At 32.4% G+C, this 20,924-nt stretch overlaps 1 protein-coding gene across 1 annotated transcript; it reads right to left on the bottom strand.

Annotated features, from left to right (window-relative positions):
• Window positions 1–13,281: 13,281 nt before the first annotated feature.
• Window positions 13,282–15,835, bottom strand: LOC131606944 (zinc finger protein BALDIBIS-like). The gene is made up of 2 exons (XM_058879027.1): window positions 14,930–15,835; window positions 13,282–14,470 (listed from the first exon to the last, which is right to left on the bottom strand). Exons 1-2 carry the CDS (start codon window positions 15,478–15,480, stop codon window positions 13,453–13,455), a joined length of 1,569 nt encoding a protein of 522 aa, XP_058735010.1. The 5' UTR covers window positions 15,481–15,835; the 3' UTR covers window positions 13,282–13,452.
• Window positions 15,836–20,924: the final 5,089 nt, after the last annotated feature.

Below are 20,924 nucleotides of genomic sequence, written 5' to 3' on the forward strand. Positions count from 1 at the left end.
AGTTGTTTCACTGATGCATGTCTAGAACATAGTCTGGTTTCATGATTTACATTCCAACCTATCGCTTTAAACTGTTATTTACTCCGCTCACTTACCTTGTTGCACTGCACTCACCACACTATTCCTGTTCACCTTAGATAAGCACCTTAAAAATAGTGTTGATAGATTGACAATTGGTCTCTGTGGTTCGATAATCTTTTATATTACTTCGATAGGTTGTGCACTTGCAATACTATATTTAGGCTATACGTTACAGACCCATCAGACACATTGGTCAGAGGACTAAAAATGGATACAAATTATTTACAATATAGTATTGACCCCGAAAATCACATCAATGGATCTAGAGGACACAATTTGGAGAAACAAGGTACTAAGGAATCAAGGGCTCATGGATCTCTAGATAGAGGGGATAATGATAACACTGATTGCATCATATGTTGGAAAAAGTTTGGTTTATTGATAAGTGCCAAAATGTAGTTATTTTGTGTATATAAATAGTGGCACTTATCGATACTTTTTGTTAATCTCGTGTGAATAATTCCCTGTTTTTGTGTAAATTCGTATACTTTGAGTTTTATTACGTTTTCGTGTAAATATGTACCGTTTGATAGTTTTGTTGTATTTTTGTAGGTTTTTCTGCGTTGTCGGAGCCTCGAGGAATAAAGTGTCAAAGACACGGCTGTGAGGGCGTTTTGAGAAATAAAGTTGTTGTTCTGGTGTAGGGCGCGTCGTGCGCTATAGGAGCAAAAGGAAATAATGTTGGCAGAATTTAGGGTGACTCGCGCCGACTTAGAGCGCGTCGTGCGCTAGGGCGTTTTGGTACATTTAGTACAGGGCGTGTCGCGCCGACTTAGGGCGCGCCGCGCCCACTGCGAAATTTTATTTTTGTATAAATAGTTCAGCTTTGTGTTTTTAGGTTTTTATCACCTCTTCTTGGACAAAGTTGAGCTCTGGTCCATTATTTGTAGTTTATAGGTTCAAGCAACACTATTGGGTGTCTCATCATGTCGATTTAGCTTGGGTGGTCTCCGATTGTGCCGACAAACACGAGAAGTTTCCGCTTGTTCTTCTTGTTCTCTGTGACCCATTCCATTGGTGGGGTTTGTATATATATTTTCCTCCCTTGTATTTATATTTGTTGATCTTGGATCGCTTATATATTCGCTTTACAAATCATCATTGTTGTTGTTCTTGATCTTTTTGCTTAAATGCTTCGGATTTGTGTTTTTGCAGAAATGGACATCATAGGACTTGATTAGGAATTATATCTGTTAGTTTATAGGTTTCAGACATGGATTTTGAGCTAATAACCATAATGGGTATCGATTTTAATGCCTCTGTGTTGTTTGTGTCGATGGAGAAATCGCCGATGTGAATAGTACGGTTGAGCTTTCGTCGGTGTTGCAGAAATGAACATTGATGTGGCATCTCGAATGATGCCTGGTGATTTTGATGCGTATTATGAGTGTTGAGCGATAAATCTTCAGATTTAAGTATTCGACGGGTTAAGTAGAAATACGATTCTAGACTGAATTCTCTTAAGCTACACTAGATTGTTTATTTGTTTTTATTTACTTTTCCCGCATTTACCTTTCCGCACCCAAATCATGAAAACTTAGAACGCGAGATAGTCGAACGACCGTTTTTCTCTATCAATCTCTATGGTCTATGATACGATATAACCTATATCACCCGGTAATAAATAATACCTATTACTTTTTACTTTCCGCTTTACCGCTACAACAAAATGATGTCGTTGCCAGGGATTGGTTTTGAGATTAATCGCATTGCGAAGGTTTCACGTTTTAAGTTTCATAAATATGTCCATATCATATATTTTGTGCATAGACACATACTTGTATACTTGTATAGTTATACTTGTTTCGTTTTGTTTGTTGAACTTACTAAACAAGTTGAACTTGGATTAGCTCTTAAAATTACATATCTTCACTTTTCAACTTGTTTAGTCATTTCACCAATCCGTTGTAAATTGTGTTTTTCTTATTGTTTAAGTATGTGCACATATGTGTTGTTTATTTTTTGTTGTAAACTGTTATCGTTTCGTAACGTTTGTTCAAGTGTGTAGTTAGGACATTTTCTTTAGGTTGCGTTGAGGCGAAAGCGTTGGCGTATGGTTACAATCCAAAATGTGGATAGTTTGGTAATTACTTTTGTGGTATTTCGATAACTCTTCTCCTTATTTTTGAGTCAATTGCGTTTATAATCGTGTAAATAAATAAAATCGAGTTTTAGTAGTAAATATGTTATTTACAAGTTTTTCTCATGTGTTTTGAAGGTATTATGCATTGTGTGAAAGCTTTGGATTTTAGATGGGTAAGATGTCACTTTGGAGCAAGTTTGAAGGCCTTTTTGAAGAAGTGATGTTGAGCAAGGGCCGCTAAGCGGTGGTCTAGTGCGCTTTCAAGAGGCAAGGGAGAATTTTTGTTCAGCAAGGTCCGCTAAGCGGCTTTCCAGCGGCTTTCCAGTGGCATCATGTTTTCAGCTCCACTAAGCGGCCTCATTCCGCTTAGCAGACCCTTGCGTGGCAGAAGATATTTTTGCTTGTCCGCTTAGCGGCCGTTTGTGCGCTAAGCGGGGTTACTTTTTGAAGTGTGCTACTTTTAGGCACTTAGAGATATTTTGAGGGAGAATCTTATCTTTTTCTCATTCTTACCAACCACACACATTCTAGGGCAAGAGAAGAAGAGAAAAACTCATAAATCATTCAAGATTTCTCAAGCATTTTTCTTCATCATCTTTGGATTTTTATGCTAGGAGATCTTGTATTGATGTTTGTTGTTGAAGCTATGGAGAGCTAAACTTCTCATGTGTCAAGATTAGAGGTAATTAGCTTGTATAGTATGTATTTAGTTTGATCTTTTGTATATGAACCTTGTTGATGATTAATATATGGTGAATATCTTTGTTATTCATGTTTATATGTTGTTTTGATACACTTTTGAGAGATGTGTTTCAAATCTTGACCTAAAGGATATTCAACTATCAATAAACAAACTCTAGAGATAGATTTATGAGTTGATAATAACTTGTATCAAATTTTAAATATTATTATGTTAATTGTCGGTATGAGAGATCATCTGACAGTTAATATGATAACATTCACGATATTGCTTTAGAGATAAACGGTATCGAGAGGATACGTGGTTGTATTAATCATTAATATGTTCATATACATGATCATCAGAGTATATACAAAGCAAGCTAATGAAAACTAATCTTGACACAGTTTTACCAAATCATTTTTAAACCCTATTTTATTGTCTTTAATTACTTTTCATGATCTTTACATCTTATGACACTAAACCCTTTCAAAACCTTAACTCAAAATACAATAAACTGTAGTACGGCGGTAGTATCGCATCAATCCCTGAGGAAACCATAAAGGAAGTACTTACCCTTTTAACACGTATCGTAGGGGAAGCTACTACCGTGCATAATAAAGGCGTCGAGCTAACGACGTAAAATGAGCGCTTGTTGGGAGGCACCCCAACGGTTTTATTTTTTTGTTTTTCTGTAAACGAGTAGTGTAGGTGATAAGTGGAGGCTGCACTGGAAATTCTGGTTTTCTAGACTGATTCTATTTTTCTGGTGTAGAGCGTGTCGCGCGGTCTTAAAGGCGCGTCGCGCGCCCAGTGGCTTTTGGCCAGTGAACTCTTTTTAATGGTTCACTCGGCTCGTCTTTTTCCCACTTACACCAAGGCTTTATAGTATTGTATTTTATAGTTATAATTTTAATTCTTTTGTTGTTGTTTAGATTCAAATTTTGGCCCGATTACTTGAAGTCACATTTGTTAATTCTCCAATTTTGATTGATTCAACATGCCGGTTGTGCGATAATGATTATTCAAAATTTTACGTAGCAAGGTACTCGTTTATCGCTTTCTATAGCATAACATGTTTAGGAGACTTTTCATTTGTACAAATTTCATATTACTCATTCTTTTTGCATAACTTGCTCATGACTTGAATCAGAATTAGTTTTCCCTTTTTACCATAAATGTGAGGTGGCTTTCCATTGTGTGCATATGCGAGTGACCATCATTTCTTGTAAATGCATGAAAGTGATCAAGGCAATTGTTTGATTTTGAGCACAACTACCATAGCCAAATGTCAATTCACCTTGTGAGTGTGTGACCATTAGTAACCCCTTTGAGCCTTTTTGTCATTGTCCATTTTGTTTTTGAACTTGACCCAATAATTCACATTTTTGATGGATTTTGATTATCATTTTTCTTGAACCCTCAACTATGATTTATAGTTTGAATTTCTACCTTGCCTTAAAAAGTAGGGAGTATTCACTTTATATTGTGGTTGAATTCAATTTGGGGAGAGGATGTTGCCCATTTATATTGTGATTGGTATGAAGTTGTGGAAAGAAAAAGAAAAGAAAAAAAGTATGAAAAAGAAAGAAAAAAAAGAAAAAGAGAAAGAGTTTGAAAAAGAAAATAACAAAAAGAGTTGAATAAGATTTGTGCTAATAAGTTTTGTGTTGGTTTGATAACTTTTGATGAAGAAGAAAGTTGAATTGAAATTTTATTTTTTGAAACTTTGTGGAAGTAATTATTCCCTTAGGTTAAGGTAAGTTTTTATTACGATTAGCTTTAAGACTTATCACTTGTTTGTTAACCGAGCCACATTATAACCTTTAAAGCCCTTGTGATTCGTGCAGTTGCATTTTTAATACTGTTATTGGATGAGTGCATAATTTTGTCTATTGTTTGTAAGTTTGTCGGGTGTGTGTCAAAGTTATCACTTTCGGTGTTTTTCATCTACCGATAAATTTTTACTAGGCGTGATTCGTGATTGAGCTTGTTTTGTTTTAGAATGTTTTGTATGATTTTTGTACTTATGATTTGTTTCGTTTTCATGTTATCGTTGTAGGATTGTGGTAAGTATTTCCTTTGTTCGTACGTTTTTGTTTGAACTGTGCAATTGTTTCGTTTTCTAAACTTTGTTGATTCTTGATTCTTTGGATTTTTACTTTTGATTCTTTGAGTGTTTGGCCTTGTTTGAGGACAAACAAATTCAAGTTGGGGAGAGTTTGATAAGTGCCAAAATGTAGTTATTTTGTGTATGTAAATAGTGGCACTTATCGATACTTTTTGTTAATATCGTGTGAATAATTCCCCGTTTTTGTGTAAATTCGTATACTTTGAGTTTTATTATGTTTTCGTATAAATATGTACCGTTTGAGAGTTTTGTTGTATTTTTGTAGGTTTTTCTGCGTTGTCGGAGCCTCAAGGAATAAAGTGTCGAAGACACGACTGTGAGGGTGTTTTGAGAAATAAAGATGTTGTTCTGGTGTAGGGAGCGTCGCGCGCTAGAGGGCGCGTCGCACGCTGTAGGAGCGAAAGGAAATAATTTTGGCAGAACTTAGGGTGCGTCGCGCGCTAGGGCCGTTTGGTACATTTAGTACAGCGGGCGCCGCGGCGACTTAGGGCGCGCCGCGCCCACTGCGAAATTCTGTTTTTGTATAAATAGTTCAGCTTTCTGTTTTTAGGTTTTTATCACCTCTTCTTGGACAAAGTTGAGCTCTGGTCCATTATTTGTAGTTTATAGGTTCAAGCAACACTATTGGGTGTCTCATCATGTCGATTTAGCTCGACTGGTCTCTGATTGTGCCGACAAACACGAGAAGTTTCCGCTTTTTCTTCTTCTTCCCTATGACCCATTCCTATGGTGGGGTTTGTATATATATTTTTGCTCTCTTGTATGTATATTTGTTGATCTTGAGATCCTTTAAATATTCGCTTTACAAATCATCATTGTTGTTGTTCTTGATCTTTTTGCTTAAATGTTTCGGGTTTGTGTTGTTGCAAAAATAAACATCATAGATCTTGATTAGGAATTATATATGTTAGTTTCTAGGTTTTAAACACGGATTTAGAGCTAATAACCATAATGGGTATCTATTTTAATGCCTCTGTGTTGCTTGTGTCGGTGGAGAAATCGCTGATGTGAATAGTACGGTTGAGCTTTCGTCGGTGTTGCAGAAATGGACATTAATATGGCGTCTCGAATGATGCCTGGTGATTTTGATGCGTATTGTGAGTGTTGAGCGATAGATCTTCAGATTTAAGTATTCGAAGAGTTAAGTAGAAATACGATTCCAGACTGAATTCTCTTAAGCTACGATAGATTTTTTATTTGCTTTTATTTACTTTTCCCGCATTTACCTTTTTGCACCCAAATCATGAAACTTAGAACGCGAGATAGTCGAACGACAGTTTTTCTGTACCAATCTCCGGGGACTACAATACGATATAACCTATATCACCCGGTAATAAATAATACCTATTACTTTTTTCTTACCGCTTTACCGCTACAACATTCATCATCTTCAATCCTTATGTTTTAATGATAACAAAGTACATAGAACAATATTGTACACTAATAGTTTCATTAAGTGTGCAGAATCTCAAGATAATGAAAGCAAACTCTGGACTTTGGACAATGTTGGGAAAAGCAGACTTTGGACTTTGGACTCTAGACAAACAAAGTTGAAATGTGAAGAAGTGTTCATCTGATAGTCAAGCAATGAATTTCCTACATATGGTAATTTGGTTGGATAGTGTTAAAGGACATAATGTGTGTCTTATATGTGAATCTAATACATGTTTTCACCATTTTGATTTTGGAAAAAGACCGTTTAACTTAAGCATCGAAAGTTTTTAAAATCCAATCATCCTTTTCGTAAATTACGGAAGGCTTTTAACGGATAATAGGAATTTGAAATCCCTCATAAACCCTAAACTAGCAATCAAGTTTATCAACAAAGAGAGCACCTTAGTGTTGTCTTTGAAAAGAGTAAAAAGGGTCTCGTTGAGAGTAATTTTTTGAAAAAGAAATCAGTGTTCTTTGATCTTCGATACTGGTCTAGCCTTGATGTAAGACATTTTCTTGATGTGATGCATATGGAGAAATATGTGTGTGATAGTTGGATGGGAACACTTCTAAACATTCAAGGAAAGACTAAAGATAATAAGAACTCCTGTTTAGATATGATGGAGATGGGTATACAACAAGAGTTAGCTCCAGAAGATAGAGGAAAAAGAACTTATTTGCCTCTGACTTGCCACACTCTATCTAAAAAGAAAAAGAAATGTTTTTGCGAGTGTTTTTATACTATCAAAGTTCCCCAAGGTTACTCATCAAACATGAAAAAACTTGTATCAATGAAAGATCTCAAGATAATTGGCTTAAAATATCATGATTGTCATGTCTTGATGTAATAACTTCTACCAGTGGCTATCCGTTGCATCCTTCTAAAAAATGAAAGAGTAACTATAATCAGATTGTGCTTATTCTACCATGCTATATGTAATAAAGTTCTTGATTTAAAAAAATTAGATAAATTAGAAGATGAGGCTGCAATAATTTACTGGAGATATATTTTCCTCCATCATTTTTGACATTATGGTTCACTTACTTGTTCATCTAGTCAGAGAAATTAGATTTTGTGGTCCAGTTTATTTAAGGTGGGTGTATCCAATAGAGCGATACATGGCGATCTTTAAAGGATATATGAAAAATCATCACCGAGTGGAAGTTTTAATCGTTGAAAGATACATCACAGAAGAAGTTGTTGAGTTTTGTTCAAACTATTTCTCAGAAATAGAGTTTATAGGAATTCCAAAGTCTCGTCATGCTGACAAATTTAGAGGTAGAGGTACTCAAGGTTTAAATGTTAAGTCAGTGGATTGGGGATGTAGTTCTTGAAGCACATTTTAATATGAATAATTTTAGTGAAGTTGAACCTTACATAGCTACTCACAAAACAATTATAAATAAAACATGTCTCCGAATGAATGACAAGTGGTTGCTGACACAACATAATAAGAAATTCATAAGTTGGTTTAATAAGAGGATTTCTAATGATGATCGTGCATCAGAAATAATTAAATAATAGTCGTACATGTCAAAACTTAATGTGATAACATAGAAGGCATACGACATTTTTAATTTTTCCTTTTATATAAAAGCAAGAGATGATTGTAGTACAATGAAAAGTAGTGGGGTTATGGTTGAGGTTGAATCCATGTATTTATCTAGCTCGAAAGATAAGAATCCTATTTTGGCAACTAGCACGTTCTATGGTGTCATTAAGGAAATTTTGGAGATTGATTATGTTATTTTCAAAGTGCCTTTATTTAAATGCAAATGGGTTCTCAATAACAATGGTGTACAAACTGATGAGTTAAGATTCACACGGATTGACCTTAGCAAGGAAACTTATTTGACCGAATCATTCATCATGGCTACTCAAGCAAAATAAATTGTATTCCTCATAGGGATAAAAAAAATTGATATTCCTCATAGAGATAAAAAAAAATTGATATTCCTCATGGTCAATTATTATCTAAGGAAAATGTATTCCTCATAGAGATAAAAAAAATTGATATTCCTTCCACTCCTTCTTACACAACGCAAGAGTCTACTACATATGAAGAAGTTAATAGAGATGATGTGCATGAAATTCGTAACGATCATCAATAAGGCATATGAAAAATTAACAAGTAAGTATTTTATATTCATCATTCATAATTTATTGTAAGTTATAATTTCTAAGGTTATTTACCAACAAGTATTATTACTTAAAATTATGAGTGTTTAAAGTCAAGACATCAAGAGACAAGACACCATGATACTATTATTTGATGTAATCATATTTATATTGTAGGTTGTTATGTGCCATTAAGGTTTTGATGTAATATACAATTTTTGGTTCTTAATGGAATTTTATCTTTGATGTAATACATTTTTTGGTCTAATTCAATTCACAAATGGGTGAATTTTTGTTTCTAGTCTGATACGATTCAGAAAAATTTAGGTTAAGAAATTGGAAATTTTGTAAAATAAAATATTAATATTAAAAAAACAAATAATTTCACAACGGTTGCTTAATACAACTATTGTTACAGGTAAAGTGTTATGGCGTTGCTGGGTATCGAACACAAGACTTAAGAATTATTTCACAATGATTGTTTAACACGAACGTTGTTATAGGAAACACACTATCTAGATTACTAAAACACTTAATAGACTGCGATTTTAAACTACACACCTAACCTCACAACGGTTGGTCGACTATGATGGTATCCATTTACCAACCGTTGTGAAATGTGTTTTTCGTAGTAGTGCTTATTTTCATTTCTTGTGGTTGTCCAAAACCCCCTATACAAGAATTTATGTACGAAGCTCCTTTGTTTTTTACCCTTCAAATGTCACCACTTGATTTGTAGAGCTCTCGTGTGGCTTCTTCTCTCCGCTCTCCTCTTCACTCTTACATCCATATATAACCAAAATTTTATGTTAGGTAGTCAAACTATCTCAAAGTATAATTTTATAGTCTAGACAAATATTCTAGCCTAATAGTCTAATAAGAAAGAAATCTATTTGAAAACATATCCCAATTATTATATGTGGTAAGATGTTCATCATTTTTTTAAAATCATGTATTAACTAAATAAGATCAAAAGCCGATGAAAAATTTAAGTTGAATTTATCTTCCATATTTAGCTCTCTTAGACATTACCCCTCATGCATGTTCTTAAAACTTTATGTTATACTCCTTACTAAGGATGGCAAAAGGGGTCAACCCGACTCCTTTTAACCCGCCTCATCATTAACATGTCTTTACAAGGACGGGCGGGCCAACTAGAGGTGTTGGATTGAAAATTTTACCCCACCTATTTTTTATGGGCCGATAAGTTGCCATTTGGATCCTCAGGGGCGGATGCACTATAAGGCATATTGTTGCTAAAACCACACCAATTTTTTTCTTTATATATATATATATATATATATATATATATATATATATATATATATATATATATATATATATATATATATATATATATATATATATATATATATATATCATTTTTCTCTTCTTTAGAATAATTATTTCTCTTTCTCAAACTTATATCTTTCACATCTCTCTCTCTCTCTCAAACCTCACTACTCAATATTTTAAAAATCGAACCAATTATTAAATTCATAAGGATACTGGATCACTGGTTCCTTGTTCGAACCACATCACTAAATCAGATTAAATTGAACAACTCAGTTGAATAAACCAAATAACTCTTTGTCAAAAAAAAAAAACCAAATAACTCAGTTAAATAAATAAATCTTTATAATAAAACTATATAGTTATTAAATTGGTCGAAATAGATGACTCATCTCTAAAAAAATCACAACACCTACTAAATTTCAAATTATCAAAATATTATAATATTACAAGTTTATTCTTCAAACTCAAATTCTAAACATAATCATCACACACAATAAAATAGTACAAAATATAAATTCAAATTAATTTTGAACAAAGTCCATTTGTAACAATAACTGATTAGCAACAATAAGTGTTTACAAAATACAAATTCAAATAAGTTTTTAACAAAGTCTATTTATATTTTAACTTTATTTTTTAAAAAGACTATCAAAATTGTGTTGTTTTGTCTGAGAAAAAAAAAAAGAAAGCAGTTAATTCGTCGGGTTTGGCCGGTTCTCAAAAAATTAATAGCTTACTCAATCAAACAATCAAACCATAATGATGACCTTCTGATTCCTATTTGATTGATTGACCCAGTTTGATTTTTGAACATTGTCACCATCTCTAAAATTTCTCTCTCACTTTCGTATTTGCTAATTCCTCATATTTGGTAAACGATTTTAATTGTGAATGTATTCTTTTAAACAATATTATTTATTATCACTACTAAAAAATTCGCTTTTAGTGACCGAATTAGAGATCGAAAAATCTTAAAAATCGCTCACTAAAATATTTAGCGACCGATTTAGCGATCATTACTTTTCGGTTGACTAATTCGGTCACTGAAAACGAATTTTCGGTCACAAAATTTTGGTGACTAATTCGGTGACTACAGTGACTAAAATTTCGGTCACAAAATTTTGGTCTCTAAATCAGTGGCTGGTTTATTTTAGTGATTGATTTAGTGACCTCTTAAAATTTTCTCATGAATTTAAATTTTAGTGACTAATTCGGTTACTACAGCGACCGGAATTTTTCGGTCACTAAATCGGTCATTAAAAGCGAATTTTTTATTAGTGTATTTTTAGTATAATTTAATTTATAATTTCTTTTATGTTTAGCCACACTAATATATAATGTCTGGATCCGACTGTGTGGATTTTTCGATATATTTTTTAGAAAATATTAATTAAAATATTCACAAAAATAAAATAAAAATTATAAAAGTAAATAAACTTAAAGATATTTTAAAGAAATTGATTTTTATTAATAGTGCAAAATTGTTTTACTTCTAGTGCATAACTGCCTATATCCTTTAAATAAAAAAAAAGTATAATATATTGAAAAAGTACAAGAGAAAGCATATCTGTCTTTATATAGCAATATATTATTTGATTTCACAGTGGAAATCATTTCACGGTCTCAACAGTATAAAGAAAGACAATAGGTGAGAGCCACCAGCAGCAGCACCACCAGGTAGGTAATGAAATGGTATGTACGAAGTTGAAAGGCTTCATCAGTGTTATTATAGAAAAAGGCCAGCTAATGGTTCTACACCTCTACGAAACAAGACATGCATGGATCAAAGAAAGAACACTATATTTTTTTATATATAGTACTAATTAAGTGTAGGGTAGGGACCTTCCATAAGTGAGAGAATCAACCTGTGTGTGTCTTTTGGAATCATTTCTCATCTATATAGGATTTTTGTCCCTTCTAACATGCAATGGTCCCAATGTTCTTCACGAGATCTCTTTATCGTTTGTGTTACACGTGAAATTTACCATATGTTTACTGTGCATGACTGTGTCACTTTTGCAACACCTCTTTGGATACTCTAACTACCAATCTCAGCCACCATGTTTTCTTTTTTTTTGAAGTTTACTTTTTTAATTTAAACTTAGGTATCAGATTGTTGTTAATATATGTGTATACAGGAGAGTTATATGATTCATATATTTTTTTATTCAAAATAAATACAAAAATAGTAGTCATTCAAGCTTAATAAAAAATTTAAAACTTAAATTTAGTGGGTCTACAACAGCTATTGAGGATTTAAAGTCTATCTAAATTCAAGTCACTTCAAAATCTTTGTTCTCAATTTAACTGGGTAATAGTACTAGTAGCTTTTTAATTGAAATCTATAATCACAATGATAGTTACAACAATGCCATTAGTTTAATAAGAAATTATAAAATTAAATTTATTGAACCATATACACTACTAAAGGTATGTGTCGCGATATCCAACACGTATTGATGTTTAAAATTTGTATGACATTTGTAAATGGTCTATCCAACCATAAGAACACTAAAATTAGGGTTTTTGGTCCCAAAATTTTAAAAAATTTGACCTCAAAATGAGAACTCTATTTAACAAAAATTGTTTATATTTAGGCCTCCGAAAGTTTTGTGTATTTTTCAGTATGATGTAGTGGTAAGGAGTCTTCTTTTATAAATAAAAGGTGTATAGTTTAAATTCAGACAACATGCACCTATATAATTTCAGACAAATATTTTTAAAAAATGAATTTTTTCTTCTAAATTTTAAATCAATGTTTGAAATCAGGATGACCCTTATCAAACACGTGTGATATAATTCAAACAAATTATCTTAAAAAATTATTTTTTAGTTGTTTTAACACTCTTTATATACTTTTTTTTACAAACCTCACACATTTCTAAAAGGATAAAACATAAGCAATTTTTTGTTGGAATAAACATAAATTTCTTTTTGGAATAAGCATAAGCAATGTTATGAATGAAAGATGCAATACATTAGTTTTGAATAATAATATTTTCTAATAAATAGATAAATAAAGATCAATTATTATTGCGTATTATGTGTAGAGGTGGAAATAGGCTAGGCAAGACTAGATTTTATATGACTTGAGTTTAGCCTAAGATAAACTTAAAAGATCCGAGTCTGACCTATAGCCTATTATAAGTTTATATTAAAAATCTGGCCTAGCATTTTTAAAAATCTGACTTGTGTGATCCGAAAGTAATTATGTGTCTACGAGGTTCAATTTAATAGCTCTACAACAACTATTGAGAATTCAAACTCTATCAATTCAAGTAACTTCAAAACTTTAGTTCTCAAGTTATTAATTTGATAATAGTACTCATAGTTTTAAGTCGCACAATCTTAATTGCAATACAAAAAATTTATAAGTCTCTCAATTATTGCAACAATAATTGCAGCCGCATTATCTGCATTTGCCTACATTATCATACTTATAGCAGTGTAACCACAACTACGATCAAAACCGCAATTAGCACCCTTAATCTCTCATTAAGTTCACGTGTTTCCCTTAATTAATAAGAGTACAAACCACTTAAGATTAAGATATTTACTCAATTAAACTTCTTACAACTCAACACTTTCTTAGCTCTTTGAGCTAAACACTTTCATTCAAATTTCAAACTCTAGCAATAGTCTCCACCACCACGAAACTGGCTCTGCAGATTATTCCCTAATGATCCCATTCCATGAAACTCATCAAGCTCTTGCTGCAAAAAACTCGATCTACTCATTGACTCATCATCATCTCCAACCCCAAGAAAATCTCTTGTAAAACCCATTTGGTTTTTGTCATTTGGCCTCAAACTTGAATCATGTAAATATCCATTTGTTGTTGTTCTTGTCTCTCTATCCACCAACATCATCACATGGTCCAAACTCTTGGTACCATTCACAGTCCCAAATGAGTCATTTAATGCATACTCACCTCCAAAATTGCTTCTGCTACTTCCTTCCAAATTCACCAACTCATTCAAGTCTTCACTTTCATGATGATGATGACCTTGTTTGTAGAATTTGTCAACAATGCTAAAGTGGTTCACATTGTTGAAGAGTGTGTCGTTGTTGTTGTTGTTGTTGTCATTAGTAATAACTGTCCTTGTAGATCCCATTTGAGATTCTGTCTCCAACAGTGACGTTGTCGTTGCTGCTGCTGACATGTGATTTGATCCTCTTTCTTGATTCTGGTTACTACTCAAGTACAATGAGCTTATTACACTATGAGACAAATCTTTGTTTTCTTCTTCCTCTTGCTTCATTACTCCGTGTAGCATCATCGGCGAAGATAGATTATTATTATTATTACTATTATAATTCAACCACTGCATCTGTGTCTGTGTCTGCGTCTGCGTCTGTGCCTGTGATCCAAACACGTCCATTGTTTGCATAACATCTGATGAACTAGGATGAAGTTGCTGAAAATTTGATTGCTCTAGTGCTGGCCATAATGATGACGATGTTCCTGAACCAACAAACTCTGAGTGAAACTGAAAGCCAGGAAAAATTTGAGGAATCCTTGGAGTTTGAGTAATACTTGTGAAATGATCATTATGAAAAATTCTTGGAACTGTTGGTATTGATATCTTTGCACTTTGTTCAGTCAAGACTTCACAAAAAGCTCTATGTGTTATGAAGCTGTCCCTCCTGGTTTGTTAGCAATAGTCAACACAAATAATAAATATATGAATGAATTATAGTTGAACATCATTAAGAACACTCATTTATTACTTATTCCAAACAAATATTCCTTCCATTAAAATCATCATGGTTGGATAGATTGACTGAAACACGGACACCATAAATACGAAACTGAATAAATTAAATATAATCTCAAATGTCTGTATAATATCGGTTTCAGTTTTAGACACTTTTTTTTCCTGAGGTATCTATGTTATACATGATTAAACTAAACAATTCTTTTAGTGTTTGGAATCTCTATCGAGATTACTACAGAAACGGTTGAACCATTGGATTTTGGTTTAGAAAATGTAAATGTTTTCTATCTGAAATCCAATGGTTTACCGTTTCTGCAATACTGAAAGTGAAAGATGTATAGTAAATAACTTAATATATATATATATATATATATATATATATATATACCTGGAGAAAATAGTGCCGCAATCACATTTGTATTCTCTAGTTCCACAAATTTTGCTATGAGCTTTCCAATCAGATTGAACTGCATATTTCTTGTTACACTTTTCACACTTCCACTTCTTCTCACCATGTTTTCTACTATAATGCTTCTTTATTCCTGTCAAATCTCCTAAAGCTCTAGAAGGTTCATGGTGCACACAGCTTTTCTCAGGACACACATAAACCTTCTTCCGAATTTGATCCTTGTTAGCTCTTTGCTTCAGCTTCCATGGCAAATTATGTCCGCGCCGATGAAGCTGCAAATTCTGGTCTCTTTGGAATCCCTTGTTGCAGATTTCACACAAGAAACGGTTCGTCGCCATCAAGGATTTCGGCGACATGGCTATCACTTCTGAATCTGGATCTGGTGTTCCAGGTAGGTTTCTTTTTTTCTTAGATGGATTTGGATTTGGATTAGGGTTTTGGTTTTGGTTTAGGTTTTGAAGATGGTTTGATGAAGAAGCTCTCATGGTGTTGGAATGAGGTGAAACTGAAAAGGGTTGTTTGGACATCATTTTAGAATTGGAGAAAAATTGTGTGTCCTAAACTAGATAGAACTATAGCAAATTCTAAAACTAAAAGTAGTTTGAAGTTGGAAAGTACTTCCAAAACAAAAGAGAAAAACAAAAAAAGCTGTGTGCTACTAGAAAAAAGCACTTAATTAGCAACTTGATGATGCTTGTGCTTGTGCTAAGAAAATATAATATCTAGCTATAGATAGATTTTCTCATTAACTTGAGAGTTGAATATCTCAATCTCATAAGAAATTGAAGTAGGGTTTTACTACAAGAGAGAAGAGAATAATATAAAAGAAATGTTGGTTTCTTAACTTGTTATGTTTCTTTCTCTACTTATCTAACGCGGCTGCTCTTGGAGTCGGTCAGAGGGACCACTTGCTGGTCACTTCTCTCTCTCTCTCTAAATCATTTTCACATTCTCTCTCTATAAATAGTTGCTAAGTAGTAGTACTAACTACTAAGTAGCCAATTAAGATGCATTAGTGGTGTAAGAAACACTGTTTTGTTTTGTAAACAAAGAAAATTCATAATTTAAGTTGACTGCTGATCTTGTGAAGATTTAAGTTGACTGAGCTTGAGAAGTAGTACAGAAGACATGCATAGCCTTACAATTTGATGTATTGAGAGTCTTATATTAAATAATTTTTATTTTACAAGGTAGGAAATTTGAAATTATCTTGAAAGAAAAGTTGTTTTTGTAAAGTTGATAGTAGTTAGACACAACTCAAATTCTTAAATGATATACATCAAACACTCGATCTAGCGGTGAATTGTCTAGGTTGGAGGTGGTTTATGAGCATATTGTGATGGGATTAATTTTAAAATTTTGAAATGATTCTTGCATGGATACGGATATAAAATTTTCTTCTTAATCACAACCAATAGAAATAAGACAACTCATCATTATAAAGGAGAGAGAGAAAATTTAAAATTTATTTAAATTTTAATTTCTTTTTTAATTGGATTTATGGGTGGTTGTGATAATGAAGGAGAGAAAATTAAAATTTTATTTTATAATTAATTAAAATTTTATAATTGATTGTGTGTAAAGCTATTTCTTAGGGTTGTGTCTATCTAAGAATTTCTCTAAGTTTATAATACTTCACAATAAATTTAGAAGTGATACAAGAAATACTAAAACAATAAAAAAAACTTTAAAAAATCAAAACACTAACAAAAAAATAGCTAGAGAAACCGACCAAAAAATGAAAAATTACTACAGTGGAGGTTAATATCAAAAACACCGGAAAAGATCACTAGTTAGATTCCTCCAATCAAGGATCAAAGAAAAACGACACTAAACTCCATTGAATAGCATGAACACATCCAAATAAAACCGAAGATTTTTATGTTGTTATTAACTCGAATGGTTGTGATTAAGAAGAAAGTTTTATGTCCGTGTCCATACAAGAATTCTTCTATAAACTTATTTGCTTTTAAGTATTTTTTAAAGAAAATACAATATAATTTGTTAAACTATACTACTTTTATTCTTAAATATAGGACATTTTAATGTAAATTAAGAATTAAAAGACTAAATATGATATGAAATTTGTTGAAAAGTTTTACAGTCTTACTGTTTTTGTTTTTATAAGAATTTGTTAATATTTATATAAGAGTACTTATTATATTGATGAAAAAAAAAAACAATTAACACACCTTAAAATTTGAAGAGGCTTTCATATATTAAAACAATTTTAAAAAGTTTAAGAAGATCTTTGAAAAAAAAAATTATTTTACAGCATAAGTTCAAGTAATTAAGGTGAAACACTCAATGAAGATTGAAAAATATTAAAATCTCCTCTCCTGTCGTAAATAAAATGTTAACGAAGTAATATTTTTGTTTTTAAGCGAAAAAAGATTAAAAGAACTTGCCATTAGCTATGTAAAAATTATGTCGACAACTAGTGTGGACCCAAAGTATAAGATTTTAGCTGGTTTCAACATTCAAAGATACTTTTTAGATTTAGAAATTAATTTATATAAAATAAAATATACTTTTATTCTTAAGAATCTAGTTACAATATTGGTTTACACAAAATCTTTGTGAGTTTAGAAGGAAGCGAAATTGAAGACTTAAAAGAGATGATAGTAAACAAAATTAAATTTTTAAATAATATTCATATAAAATAAGAAATGCATATTTATAATCCATATATTTTAACAATAAGAAAATTATAACATATATATAATTTTAATATATATATATATATATATATATATATATATATATATATATATATATATATATATATATATATATATATATATATATATATATATATATATATATATATATATATATATATATGAGGAGGGTTATATTTACTCCAGGAGTAAGTTATTATAACTTACTCCAAATCTAGACTGATTCTTCTCAATCTAATGGTTAAAAATAATAAGTAATAGTTTTCTCTCTCCACATTTAATTACTTATTATTTTTAACCACTAGATTGAAAAGAATCAATGGTCTAGATTTGGAATAAGTTATAATAATTTACTCCTATAATAAATATAGCCCTCCTCTATATATATATATATATATATATATATATATATATATATATATATATATATATATATATATATATATATATATATATATATATATATATATATATATATATATATATATATTTGTTATATTTGGCCGGAGTATCAATTCTGCTCAATTTCCAATACACAATTGCTTATAAAAAAAACAAATATACAAATAAAAATTCAAGACTAAAAAACAACACAACAAATATTTCAATTAATATAAGCAAAGCGAGAGCTAGGAAAGCACCCAAACAACTTTGAAGTTAAGGACTAAATTTAGAGCTCATATTGCCAAGACCACCATCAATAGATCAGAATTCACCACGAGAAGAACTAAACCACAAACTAGTATCAACCTTAGAATCAAGTCAAATTCTCGATTTGCTATAGGTTAAGGTAAAGGATAAGGTTATAAAGTCATTCATAATAAGTTCATGAGTTTACCCCTGATATACTTAAATACCATTTCAAGCCAAAATAGTCTTCCCCAACATCCTTTTCATAGTTTTTAAAACCATTAAATATGACATCATTACAGATTCCCCAAATGGTTCATACTACAACGTCTCAGATCATAATAAAACCATCTATAGACCTTGCCCTACCACCTAAAGAAAGGAAAGACTAAAAATAAAATCTATAATTATTAGAAAAATCCTCCTGCCAACCTGTAGCAACCTGCCCTAAAAATAAAATCTTTAGAGTCGCCACCTATTCTGAAGGGCGAATAGGAAACCCTACGCAGTTAAGAGATTCGGGGTAAGTTATTATAATCAGGTTGTGGGAAGGTGTTAGACACCCTCAACCCTTTCCTAAGGTTTGATCTTAAAATAAAGGTTTATGGCTAAAATTATAGATTTAATAGCTAAGGAAATGAATAGGGCGAAAATTGAGATTTGAACTGAATTGAGGTTTTGGGGAAGGGGACTCGCCTTGGTTATCCTAGTGCCTACGTATCTCCTTAGGGAGAATCAGAGTCAACGTAGTTCGGGCACAGGGTTGTACGCCTTTGAATTTGATATGATATGGTTGGAAGGCTTTTTGAATGGCCTGTCGTAGTTTTTGAAATGTGAAGTACGAAGGTATTTTGAATTACCTTGTCGTAGTTTGAACATCGTAGTGTTTAAGAGATGAAAATCTGTAGTGTCGTGGTTTAGTGTGTTTTAGATTTGGGCGTACAACCCTGATTTGATATGTCACCGTTAGATGCGATGATCAATAGATTTGATCAGTATAGCTAACGGATTAATGGGGCATTGATGGTTACTCAGATCGATAGATTCGATCGTCGTGGGCAGCAAATTAAATGTATTTTAAATTATATATTTTTATTCTTTTATCTCTCGTCTAATGCGACTAATAGCTTTAGTCGGGTCGAGGAGAGAATTGAAGGTTAATGTTTCGCCAAATGGGCAATGGGATCGGGCAAACCCTAATACTTACACCTTTATAGGTTTTTTGTGATTTAATATTAAAATTAAATTAATTAAATCGGGATGGTCGAATAATCGGGAGATAATTCTAACCTAATCCTAATTATATTATCTAATTCTAATTACCTAAACTAATTAAAACAAATAATATTAATTACCATTTTAATTTAAATAGTTTAAATAATAAAATAAATAAATAAAACCTGGCTGGGATTGCATGAGACTGGGTGAGTGTCCAGGGTATGCACCTTCATCCTTATGGGCGTTAGATCAAGATTGTTGAAGATCTGATGGTGGGGATGCGAGGGTCCATTGCAGGCGCGCACTGAACATGCATACTAGATCTGCCAGAATTCATTAGAAAAAAAAACTAACACCTCACGCCTGGCTCGAACCCAGGTTCATGAGGTTCCCAACATTCAACCTATACCACCTGAACCCGATTGACTCTCTGTTAGTATTCTCCAGAAAACTATTATATAACAAAACAATCTCTTAAATTGAATAAATAAAAAAACAGTCAAAACACGTGGACCCCAGTAACAAGCCTCGACCAATTGTATGCAGAGAGAGACTTCAGACCCTTTGACTAGCCATTAAAGGAACGCTACGCGTGCTACGAGAGAGTCAAAGCACTAACACCCCAGGGCCACCGGACCGGAGCAAATCCGGTTACCATCTCCGACGAGAGCTTTTCCTCCACCTGCAAAAACGGTCGTAACAGAAAAAGAAAAACGCCCAGATCTAATAATTCGGACCTTACGAATCTCATGGTGCCATTAGTTTTCTCTAAAACACGCTGCAACCATGGATACGAAGCGGATACATCTCCTTGCCCTAACAATGGTGTATAGTTACCCCTACATTAAATCTCAAAAAAAGGCATTAAACTGACTCTAAGCAATGTCACAAACCTGTATGAACGCATTATATCAGTTTATAGCATGAAAATTGTAGTTTAGAAACCTCTCACTTTGTCCAAACGGTGCAACCTCAATGGAGAGGTTATGGACGGTCCCGAAGTCGTGTAAGGGTTTGAATCCGTTCCTTGGTCTCTCAGGATGATGATGAAGCCCCTGGAACTCGCGGATGATCCCTCCCACTTGATATTCGATCGTCCCCTTTTTCTTCCAAAAATTTGGACCTTAAACCCTATTTCTTCTCCTCCCTTTCACCCTCCTCTCTTCTCAATATGTATATCACTGCATTAGGGTTACTAATGGGCCTCCAACATGATAGCAATCCATTCCTCAAGCCATGCATTATTTCTTTTGTATTTTATTTAAGATAGAAATTCAAAAGGTCACAAAACATCAAAATAGGTTTAGAAAATATATTCATGTATTGAATCATTTAAACTATTTTGAAAAAAAACAAATCTTAGGTTTAAAATAAATTATTCCAATTTTTATATGATTTATCCATATTTAAAATTCAAATCAATAAAAATAAATATTAAAAAGAAT

This window comes from Vicia villosa, linkage group LG5 (genome assembly GCF_029867415.1).
Source record: "Vicia villosa cultivar HV-30 ecotype Madison, WI linkage group LG5, Vvil1.0, whole genome shotgun sequence".
Classification (NCBI taxonomy): Eukaryota; Viridiplantae; Streptophyta; class Magnoliopsida; order Fabales; family Fabaceae; genus Vicia; species Vicia villosa.

Excerpts from the sequence above, each read along its gene's own strand:
- LOC131606944 (XM_058879027.1), bottom strand. The coding sequence starts at position 15,480 with ATGATGTCCAAACAACCCTTTTCAGTTTCACCTCATTCCAACACCATG. Across the intron at positions 14,471-14,929 it reads TGCGGCACTATTTTCTCCAG|GAGGGACAGCTTCATAACAC; the intron begins GTATATATATAT and ends CTAACAAACCAG.